At 36.9% G+C, this 12,183-nt stretch overlaps 1 protein-coding gene across 19 annotated transcripts in view; it reads right to left on the reverse strand.

Moving 5' to 3' along the window:
• Positions 1-12,183, reverse strand: part of CSPP1 (centrosome and spindle pole associated protein 1) — a 65,828-nt gene that overhangs the window by 41,578 nt on the left and 12,067 nt on the right. For 10 of the 19 annotated variants that reach the window (XR_012672325.1, XR_012672326.1, XM_075141689.1 and 7 more), the window contains 4 exons: positions 12,159-12,182; positions 9,605-9,685; positions 6,386-6,487; positions 2,367-2,812 (listed from right to left, as the gene is read on the reverse strand). Coding sequence is in view for 17 of the 19 variants with exons in the window: in XM_075141689.1 (XP_074997790.1) it covers positions 2,367-2,812; positions 6,386-6,487; positions 9,605-9,685; positions 12,159-12,182 (653 nt within the window). In the remaining 2 variants the exon portion in view is untranslated. Of the gene's footprint in view, positions 1-2,366; positions 2,813-3,189; positions 3,234-6,385; positions 6,488-9,604; positions 9,686-12,158; position 12,183 lie in introns of those variants that run through there. The other 9 variants (XM_075141690.1, XM_075141691.1, XM_075141703.1 and 6 more) reach the window with 4 other exon arrangements.

The raw sequence follows: 12,183 nt of genomic DNA on the forward strand, positions 1-12,183 counted from the left end.
ACAGTTTGCCAGAAAACATTTGAGTATTTGAGAGCAAACCCCTGCACTGGGAACAATTTTTGTATTTTGCATTCTCTTGTCCGAATCTCACTCAGCAGAAAACGGGCAATCTTGTTCCTGCTATCTATTTAACCACTGTTTCCATTTTCTGGTCTTTTTCAGAAACATTGTATGAATAAATACATGCCTTTAAAAGCACATCTGAGCATGCAATCTGAAACTCTGAAATAACCCATTTATTTAGTCTGCATCTCCCAAATGCTTCCAGACATTTCATTTTCTCCATAGTTACTTAATTCCTTCAAGATTTTTTTTTAAAAGGCTGAGAAAGAATATCAAAAGCTATTTTTGTAGAGAAGTTATTTTAACTCTATTGGCATTTGAAACTGGAAAAGAAGCATGACTTCATTCAATTTAGAAAACACTTTTGCAGTAGAAGAGCATTTTAGGGTTTGTTTTTCCCAGTTATTAATTTGCAGTACTATCCAGAAAATTATCCCTGTAAACAATGACTCAAAAGATCAGTCTACTAGCAGTTAACAACAAAACATGATCATAATATTTAACACTGTTGAAAGTGGTAAAATTTGCCTTCTTTTTTTCCCAGAAGTGTTAATTCTGGAAAAGAAAAGCGGTCATTTTGCCTAACAAAGGAAAGACAGTGGTGTTTCCTTCACTGAAGCAACTGCAATAAAATAATTCTGGCAACAGGCTTAACACAAAGGCAAAAAAAAAAAAAAAAAAAAAAAAGCATCTACAATACTCATGTTCCCAAGATCTGTAAAGTGAAAAAATGAACACTCTTCAAGCATCTTTTTAAAAGTTAATTACAAGAAACTTTACTGCTTTATTTCGTTTGAATTTAGCTGTATAAAACGCATCTGTTTCAAGTTTGGTACTATTTCATACCACTACCCATCTGTTTTTGAAAGCAACTGGTTCTTGCAATGGAATAACCGAAGGTGGCCAGACTGCCAAACCCTGAATGATTGGGAAGATTATGCTTTTTTTTTTTTCTTTTAAATGAGTGAGCTAGAAGAGGAAGATTAACAATTTATGTCAAAGTAACTAAACTGATTTATCAGTTAACACAGTAAAGACTAGTCTTTACTATTAAACAGTATAAACTACCGAACAGCACATAATACCAGTTTTCCCCCTGAATGATTTATCTAAAACACCGTCTTTTGTTTGGTTTGGGTTTTCTTCAATGTTTATTCAAATTGTGTAGTTATTCCTGAGATTAGCACCTATTAACACCATCAGGATTTGGTTCAACTATGCTAAATGGCAGACTTCCAACATAAGCAAGACATGCAGTAAAAAAGAGGATTTTTTTTTAAATATATTTTTATATTTGTAACACAGTGGCATGTACCAAAAATTTAAGCTCAAACCAATTTTGGAATCTGAATTGAAAATTGACTTGCTATAACTATTAGAGAGTAAGAAAATACATGTAATCTTGGATTCCCAGTGCAGGGGTTTGCTCTCAAATACTCACGTTTTCCGGCAAACTGTCCTGCTTTCGGCTGGGATAGAGTTTATTTTCTTCCTAGTAGTTGGCATAGTGCTGTGTTTTGGATTTAGTATGAGAATAATGTTGATAACAGACTGATGTTTTAGTTGTTGCTAAGTAGTGTTTACGCTAGTCAAGGACTTTTCAGCTTCCCATGCTCTGCCAGGGGCACAAGAAGCTGGGAGGAAGCATACTCAGGGCAGCTAACCCAAGTGACCAATGGGGTATTCCATACCATACGACGTCATGCCCAGTACATAAACTGGGCGTGGTAGGGGAGAGGCGATCGCTGCTTGTGTACAGGCTGGGCATCGGTCAGCGGGTGGCAAGCAACTGCATTGTGCATCACCCATTTTTGTATATTCTACCATTATTATTATTATTATTTTCCCTTCCTTTTCTGTTTTATTAAATTGTCTTTATCTCAATCCATGAATTTTACTTTTCTTTTTCCCGATTCTCTCCCCCATCCCACTGGCGGCGGGGGGGGGGGGGGGGCAGCGCAGAGTGAGCGAGCGGCTGTGTGATGTTTGGCTGCCTGCCAGGTTAAACCACAACACTACTCTTCATAAAAATGAATTATGGGCTTCTTTTTCTGGGGTAATTTCTCTAGTATCCTTGGTTTGCCATAATCTATAAAATACTCCCTAATGTATGATGTATAGTCTTGGGTACTGGTCCAATTTTTAAATATTTTTTCTAAAAATTATCGCAAAGTTCATTTTTAAAGTAAGTACAAAAATCCTGCTTTCACCTGTGAATCTTGTCTAATTTTCAATGAGAGCAAACCATGGCTCTCAACAATACAGATATACAGACATAAAGGAGAAAATGGAATTAAGAATACCTTTCAGCATAAAAAACCCGGGGAGTTTTTCTGTCATAAGCACTTTCACATCTAAATCTAGGGTCCATTTCTTCACTTATTTCAGGATCATAGTCCATTCTGTAGTATCTTCTACCAAAATCACGATCCTCATCAAGTCTGTGATGCTTCCTAATAGGAATTACAGATTGGCTAGCAAATCCACGATGTCTTCGATTGGGAACATCCAAATCTTCATCAAGTCTTTTATTTAACAGTCGACTTCTTAATTCAACCTCATCATCTAACCTATGATACCTGTCTTCCTCCAGCCATCTCTTATTTAGCAGCTCTTCATAACCTTCTGTAGAAGTAAAGGCATCCTTCTTGGGAGGTTCTGCACCTGTATTACAGCCATGTACTTCTGTATGTAGTTCTGGCTGGAGCCTGGTAACAGCAATAGGTTTTTTATTCCTGTCCATCTCATTCTGTTTAATGGGAAAAAAAAATTAAAAGATCTGAATATAAACAAATCACATTGAGCAAAAACTTGGTTTTGTATTTCTTCAAACAATCCCTAAACAGATACTGGAGAAAAGGTAGGAGGTGAGCAAGAAAAATAGGTCAAGGAGGGCTTAAAAGCTAGGGATTTTTTTTTTCTTGAGGAAAAAAAAGCACTGTTTCTCTTATCTAATGTTTTTGAGAAGAATGGCTATCAATCCTGGACGGGCCTTTTATGAACTCCAATTTGACCTTCAGATTCAGAGATGCAAAGAATCAAAAAACACTTTTAACTTTATACCTCATCAAGAGACTAGATATCTTTATTCTATTCAGATTCAGGCAAGTCTGCAATACTTCTTACCTATGAGCACAACCTTTTAACCTGACCGTTTCTTAATCTATTTCTTTGTTCCCCAGGAGATGTCACTAAGAGAAAGGATAGTTTATTGGATAAAAAACAACCCTACGACACACTGAACCAGTGTTCAATACATAGTTCTAGCAAACAACATGGTTTTGGATAAATCCTGTAGTATTTCTGTGCAGTAATCTCATCTGTGGAATAAAGATAATAGTAACTCATATTTTACAAAATGTAATGAAAAATAAATTAAAGATGCAAATGACACCAAACTGGGAGGAGGGATCAATATACTAGAGGGTATGACTGCCACTCAGAATGATCTTGACAAACTGGAGAAATATGCTGAGAAAAAGCTCATGAAGATCAACAAAGGCAAATGCAAAATTCTGCATCTGAGACAGAATAATGCCATGCACCAGTACAGGCTGGGCACTGACTGTCTGGAAAGCAGTTTTGCAGAAAAAGGCCTGGGTTAGTGGTGGGCAACTAGCTGAACATGAGTCAGCAGAGGACCCTTGCACTGATGATATCCAACCACACCCCAGGCTGCATTAGCAAGAGTGTCATCAGCAGGTCAAGGGAAGTGATCCTTCTCTGCTCAGTATTTATTCAGTATTCAGGTTCTGGTGTGGTGTGCCCAGTTTCCCGCCCTCCCCATGGATACTGACGAACTGGAGAAAGTGCAGAGGATGGCTACTGAGGTTAAGTAGCACTTACGCTCCTAAAGGAGAAGCTGACAGAAGAGAGGCTGGGTTTGTTCAGCCTGGAAAAAGAAGGTTAAGGAGGGTATGTATGGGGGCAGGAGGAACTAGTAATTGCAGTCTCTACCTAACGGATGGTTACAGAGATGTCAGAATCACGGTTTTCAAAGAACCAATGGTCACAAGTTGCAGCAAAGGAAATTCCGATGGGATACAGAAGGAAAGAACTTCAGATCAAGTGGTTAAAGCAGTGGAACAGCTTGCCCAGAGGAACTGTGGATTCTCCATCCTTTCAAAACTCAACCAGGTAAGGCCTGACCAACCTGATCTAACTGTGAAGTTAACCCTACTCTGAGCAGGGGACTGTACTACATGACTTCCAGAGGTTCCTTGCAGCTGAAGTTTATCTAAACTGTTGGATCAAACTTTTGAGGTCACAGATGTTAATCATGAAACCCATTCACTTGACTCTCACTCCAAGTCAAATATCCCTCAGAGATGGAAGAACCTCAACAAATCCTCACCAGTTTTTTTTTTCCTATTTTTTCTTTTATGACAGCAAAATTGTTTCTACACAAGAATAATAAAAATATAACGTAAAGGCCCAATGGGATGACAAACAAAGCAGAAAGAAAAAACCTTGACTCCCTAAATAGATTTGATTAGGTAAGTCAGTTGAGGAAACAAAAATGCCCAAACATGTAGAAAAATCTTTAGATATTTATAGACTTAGTTACACAAACACACGCTGCATCTTTGCCACGTATTTCCTAGGAATCACTGTTGCATAGCACTCCAACCCTTGAAGAAATGAATGAGAATCAGATATTGAGTTCCAACATCTAAAGGATGCCTGAATACTGCCTTACAGCTGTCTTCACAGATTAAAATAGTTTTCAACTATATGACACTCCAATGTACTTGGAGGAAAAGAACTTTCTCATATGAAAACAACCTTCCTGGAGACAGACAAGAAACATTCTTCTAGATAGAACTTACAAATACATGGGTATTTGCACTTGCCGACTGCTGTAAGAAAGACATTAACTTTTCAGCTGTTGGGAGTACAAATACAAGTCCCTTCATAGAATGACCTAACTCTTACACTACTGTACACTTAAGAATTTCCATATTAAAAAAAAAAAAGTGGAAAGCCTTCTTAAATCAAACCTGCATTAGATGAGAGTTCCAAATTATTGCAGTCCATCACTAAACTAAGGCAACGATATTTAAAAAAGAAAATTTACCCATTCTACACAAGATTTTACAATTAACAAGCAGCAGAGAGGCTTTCTCAGATCAATATATTGCTCCCAGATTATTAAAACAAAGGGTCTCACAACAATGCTAATTATACCTAAAAATCCCCCGTTGACTGTTGTACTGGTTTTGGCTGGAATAGAATTAAATTTCTTCATAGTAGCTTGTATGAGGCTATGTTTTAGATTTGTGATTAAAACAGTGTTGATAATACAGGGATATTTTAGTTACTGCTGAACAGTGCTAACACAGCGTCAAGGCCTTTTCTGCTTCTCACCCCACCCACCAGTGAGGAGGCTGGGGGTGCACAAGAAGCTGGGAGGGGACACAGCTGGGACAGCTGACCCCAACTGACCAAAGGGATATTCCATACCACATGACGTCATGTTCAGGATATAAAGCTGGGAGAAGAAGGATGAACGTGGGGGCATGTTCGGGGTTATGGCACTTGTCTTCCCAAGCAATCAGTATGCGTGATGGAGCCCTGCTTTTCTAGAGATGGCTGAACAATTGCCTGCTGGTAGGAAGTAGTGAATGAATTCCTGATTTTGCTTTGCTTGCCTGTGCAGCTTTGTCTTTACTTATTAAACTGTCTTTATCTCAACCCACGAGTTTTCTCACTTTTACCCTTCTGATTCTCTCCCCCATCCCACTGGGAGGGGCGGGGAGTAAGCGAGCGGCTGCGTGGTGCTTAGCTGCCTACTGCCATACAAATCAAAGGCCTCAACTCAGAATCTGAGTTCAATTATGCATGTGTCTAGCTCACTTTCAGTAGTAAAGACATTTTTTTTGATTCACAAATGCACAGCACCATATATTGGACAGCTGCCTGCACTTGCCTTGCTTTCTCATGAACTGGACACAGACTGAGGAAAAAGCAGCTACAAATAAAAGTTAAAGAATACTGTGTGGAGCTCAACATTTTGTCCAAAGAGATAGCTTTTTTCGCCACCACTTTTATTACCAAGAACAATCCAGGGACTTGCTTCAGACACACATAAGAATGAAAGCATCCTTCTACCAGATAGACATGACGGAAGTAGGAATCAAGAACTGTACTGTATGACTCGCAACCAATATATCTATTGCTAGATGTATTAATAAAACTGTGGCCTATTTGAATGACATTCTTTGCTTATTTTGTCTGACTTTGTATGTCTTAGTCAATGATAAAACAATTGACAAGATCATTTATGTTCTTCTCTGTATCAGCTTCAGTAAAACTGCATTACCTCTGTGTTTTTCTTCCCTAATTTCCTTAGCCTTTCATTCCATTCTTCTTTATCCCTGAGATATTGATTGTACTCCTTGTTTCTTTCAAGCCGTAGTTTCTCCTAAAACAGGCATTGAAAAGGGCATCATAATTTTGCATTTTTGAGTAGCTTTTAACTTCATAGAAGTGCAGTATTAAATGAATACATGCGAGCTATGTGTTTGCCCTCCCCCCTTCTTTGTGATGTACAAAGAGGGCTTGAATCGCTTTGAGGTTTTTGTTCATTCTTGAACATAGTACTTTCTCTTAACGTGAAATCTGTAAGTAGAAGTCAGCTTCTTGGGCGTGAAGTCTAGTCCCCAGTAAACATCATTGTATATCAAGTTCTATCTTAAAACCAGTTAGGTTTCCTCCTGCTAAATCTATTCCAAAATTGCTCAACGCCTCACTCCTTTGACAATTAGAAATCACTTTCTAATTTGCAATCTGGATGTATTTACAGATGATTTTTAAAACATATGATTTTTTTGTGTGTTAAGGTTAGTGGTGATTTGCCCCACTCATAATTAAAACAGGACAACAAATACAGGTATAGACAAGATGTGTCAATTATAGCTTAGGATATAACTTGAACTGTCAAATTCAAACAAGCAGTTAAGCTGACTGCAAAAAGAGTCAAAAGCGCAAAGAATGCAAGGAAAACGAAGAAAAACATGATCTATCCACCTTGTCCTATCTGCTTTTGCAAGGTGACAACATTTATAACCAGCTTGCTCAGGTCTAAAAATATGCAGAAATTGTACATCAATAACCTAATAGTACAATATGAAATACAAAAGTCTCCAGGTAATGCAGACTCTAATTTGCATTATTTCCTGATACTAGTACCTTACGTTTAGAGCATGGGGCATCTCTTATACTACCTCATTCCAACCATCATATAAATGAAAAAACGAAAATTATATTACAATATTACAAATCACGCTCTTCTCCACTGCAGTATTTTCCAATAAAAAAGCAAAAGGTATTAAAAAATCTGATCATATATAAATTTATTTCCCATGAACAAATTTCAAACAAAAATAATTTATACCTTAATCACCATGGAAACACCAGCTTAGTAATAGTTTTGCAAATGAGACCAATGCTCCCCAAAACTGTTTTTTGTTTTTTTTTCCCAAAACTTGTGTGTATAGGTTTTCTGACAGGGACAATATAAAACCTGCAGACAGCTATGAAAGCTGCCTGAGGGGTGTTTTCCAAAGCTGATAAACTAGCATTGTCTTTAACAGGCAGCAAAACACTCAGCAGAAAATTCAACATGCTGTGTGACTGCACGTTTTACCTAATAGAGGAAACCAAAACGCAAATGTTAACCTCAAATCATTAGCTGCCCAGAGGCTAACAGTTTAGCAGGGCACAGTGTGACATCTTCTGGCAGCTTTTAGGTTCTGCAATAGCAATAAATAAATGGGTAAAAAGGATACAATGCACTTGTACATAAAAATCTCAATGAATGTTGAGCTGCTGTGGTATAAACCCATCAATGATCAGACATGTTCCCAGTTCAGATACGTCTTTCATTTCATCAGAATTAATCAAAGATACTTCATCTTTCACTGTTTCAGCACACTCGCAAAGGTTAACACAAAGTTCGCAAGAACTTGAAGCTAACATAAACTCAGCACAAATGTTGCCACTGAGAAGGAGTCCTTTCCCTTTTCTGGGCATTTCATTCTTGCTGCCTCTCTATTTTTTAACACCAGTATAATTTGGAGTTTTGGGCTTTTTCATAACAGCAATTTTCACTTGTTTGAGTTCTCACCTGGCTCCTCATATGGCCAAACATTCCTGCCAGCACAAGAGAGGCAGAATGCATAAGTAAGCGCAGCAAGGGCAAGACCAATGCATTCAATAGCAGAAGTCTTGCACCATATTACAGTGACAGCATAGCCCCAAACACAGAGCAACAATGCAACTGCAAGGCAACATAGGTTGAAAAAAACCAAAACCAAATAAAACCCCCAAGAGTGCAACAGTCCAGTCCTCCTCCAGCAACACAGTTTCTCTTTCTGCCTTGCGTCTCCGCTGGGGTTTGACCGATCCTAACAACCAACCAGTGCCGTTTGTTGAGTCAGCAAAAATATTTGCTAAATTACAATGTTTCTGCTGATTCAACTTCCTGGATCAATTTACAAGCAAACACAAGAAAGGAACTGGGAATGCAAGGCCAACAATGTGAGGGCAGGAGGAGAGGTGACCCCTGCAAGACTGATTTAGGCTTTCACAGAATCATACTATGCATCAGAGGATTGGATCAGAGGTTAAGAATATCCATATATGCATGTTGCATCTTCATATTCTAACCTCCATGAACCTCCAATAGCAGAGAGACTGTTATGGCTGGTATCTTTCTCCAACAAGCAAGACCATGAACTGATAAGAAACCTCAGGGAAATCAAAGGGGCTAAATGCAGAGAGAGAATGTGTACTCCTTTCACAAAACACATTAGTATCTGTACTCTCAAAGAAAGATTGGAAATTGGGAAGATTCCTATATTAACAGCAGGCAACACGTGAAATACCAGATTAGCTTTTTACTTAGATTCCTGGATTTATTTGTTCAAAAAAAAAAAAAAAATCACATGAGGATAAGCAGGCAGGTTAAGCGTACACAAAGACATCGAAACAGATTGTGTACAGCAGAAAGCACACTTCCTTTCGTTCTGACAGGAACTGATAAGAATACCACTGTAGAAACAACTGCAAGCAAATATTTTTAAAATTATCCCCAGGCTGCAGTACGAAGAGTAATAAATTAGAAAAGTATATATATAGTTATAAGAAAAACAGTGTTCTTTATTAGATGAATATTTATTGCTAAACAAAACCCAAGCACAACACTAGAGCTTCTGAACACACCAAGTGCCCTGCAGGCGTGAATTAGAAGTAGCAAACCTCAAACTAGTATCAGTATAGAATTAAACATCTAATTACCTAAAAATTAAGAGTACAGGTAACCTAGGATTAAAAATTTTAAAACAACAAAATTTAAAGACTTTACTTTTCTGAAGATTATTCTAACAACCACCTCCAAAAATGTTCATTTGCAAACAGTGTAAAAAACCCAACCAAACAAAAAAACTTAAATGGAAATATTTTTTTTCCACAACAGTTTTAACATCCACGTTCATTTTCAAGTTATACACCACTTACTTAATTTCCTCCAGATATTTACCTTGGCAGATCTTCGCTCATCAATAGGAAGAGATAATCCCTGAGTATATGGATCTACTTCACCAGTAGTCAGATAATTTTTCTACATTAAAAAAAAAAAAAAAAATCATTCAATATATTTTAAAATACTAAATCTTACTTGCTAAATAGTTGCTAGGAATTATATTTTCTGAAATAAATCTGATCAATTTAATGAAATAAAGACTGAAGACAACCTTCATATTTTGAAAATGTAGGATGTTCTTGGAACACACGAATGAAGTGAAGTCAAGGAGTGCAAAAAGCAAAGGGCTTTGTCAAGCTTTAAGCTTGAGTTTGAAAGTGTTTGGCACTTCTTCCCTGTTACACGATTTCAAGGATTACATAAGTTAGTCTCCGTATATTAAAAAAAAATTTTTTATTCAAAAAACCCCCACCATTATTCAATTCTCCTGTAAGCAAGTAGCGTAAGCACAAGCATCTGCACAAGGATAAGAGGAATTTTCCAAGACACTACCTTACTTAAGATGAAAAATTGCTTTTTCTAACTTTCTAAACGTATGTCTACCTCTTATATTAACAGATGGAATCCATGCTAACACTAGCATAGTTGCCACTCTGCATCTCAACACTATCTGTTTTCTACAACAGCAGTCCCCAAGCTTTTCAGGATAACGACCCATCACCAAATCTTGTAATTCCTTACGGACCATCAGTCACTTTCAGAACTTTCTATTGAAAACACTACTTTGTTGCTCCATATAGCTCCCTGGGCCGCAGCTTGGGAACTGGGCTGCGCAGCAAGTCAAAGTATCAGCCTTCCAAATCAAACACCAATGCTGGAACAGGTCCTTAGCTTCCAGGTCTTCAGCTTCTTCATCCATCATTCCTTTACTAAAAACATTTCCGGGCCATTCTCAGTCAATCACCTATGTTTTATAAATCCGATTATCTTTAATAAAAAGATCATCTATTTGTGTGTGGCATGGGCTGATGAGCGTTAGATACAGTATTTCACTGGCATAGTTTCCTTCTATTATCTATGTTGTAACGTAGTTTAAGAGCTTAGAGGCCTATCAACAGGAAAGAGCTCTACCTGTTCCAGTACAAAACCAATCATTATGAATTATATTTCACAACCACACATTAAAAAATTTAAGGGATTTAATAACTATGCAAATATTCAAGCACTGAGACAACTAGATTAATATGGAAAACTAAGTTATTTTTATTAGAAAAGGTAAATAAATTGTAAACCTCATTATTAAGTAATTCTTTTCACACTTTGAACAAATCTGTAGAGATTACCTCTGATCTTAAAAAGGTATTTTGCCAAAAATCAGAAGCTGATACGGAAACTGCATTTTCTACATCAGCAAGACAAACAAGTTATTAACCAACATATTATCACTATGAGAGCTGCTAAAAGTTGCACTCTCTCTTTATGTGGGGACAAGAAATTAGGGATTGTTATCCTATCTCTTCCTCAGGCCTTACAAGCTTAATATAGCTAACGTGTACTACATTAAAAAAAAACAAGCCTTATAAACCTAAATTTGTAAAAGTGAAGTTCAATTGAGAATAAAACACTAGAAGTTAATGTAAGACGTATTATTTGAGTACTTTGGTGAGAATTATAAAACATTAAGCTTTAACACAATATTCTAACTTTGAAAATAATCTGAAGTTTAAGATTAAACAAGAAGCAACAATTATATAAGCATCATTTTGGTTAGAGGTTAAGAAGACAGTTAATTCTGCTGTTGCCATTGTTATTCAGGAATTCTAGTGCATGCTTATATAGCTAATTTGTATCATATGCATGTTATTCAAAGCCCCAGAAAAAACAGAAGGTTGTGTTTCTACCACATTCCCTCCCGGTCCTTTACTGAAGTTGCTTAATTTGAACAACCTGGATGGACAGCATTAAATTTGAAAATCACATATACATGACAGTATAATGATATAAATAATTAAAAAAACACTGTAATTGAACAAAGCTTGCAAAATGTGCCTTTGGTATTATTTTTGCCTCACAATACTTGTATTCTTGCATTCTGGCCACTAGGTGCTGAATAACTGGCTCTACTGCTTACTTAAGCACCACTGATGAGATTTCACAGTGATAGGGAAGAAAAAAGCCCTGACTCTGGTTCCGATGACATATTATAATATTTCAGAGTTTACGATTTTATTCCAGCTTTATAAAGTATGTATATCAAGCAAAAAAAAATCTGAACTCATAACATCTATTTAACTGATAAGCCTTGAAGCAAATGTCTACTAAAAAAAAAACTTTTGTAAAGTCAGCATTAGCCAGCAACAATAGCAATTGCAAAGGAAAAAAGAAATCAACGAGTGTTTTAAAACCTTATTAATGGAAAATAATAAATGTAAGCAATCATTTTGCACAAAGCAAACAATGCTGTTAACCACAACTAATCACTACAGCATGCACAAACACACAAAGCACAAAAAAAGTAATGATTTTTTTAAATTCAAAGAGCACAAAGCCTTCAAACAAAGCAAAAAGCGACTAATTTGAAGAAAAAAAGATTATATTGCAGGCACCCTACCTTTCTTTTTGCCTGTGAAATACCC

Source organism: Calonectris borealis, chromosome 2, assembly GCF_964195595.1.
Source record: "Calonectris borealis chromosome 2, bCalBor7.hap1.2, whole genome shotgun sequence".
NCBI classification, from domain to species: Eukaryota; Metazoa; Chordata; class Aves; order Procellariiformes; family Procellariidae; genus Calonectris; species Calonectris borealis.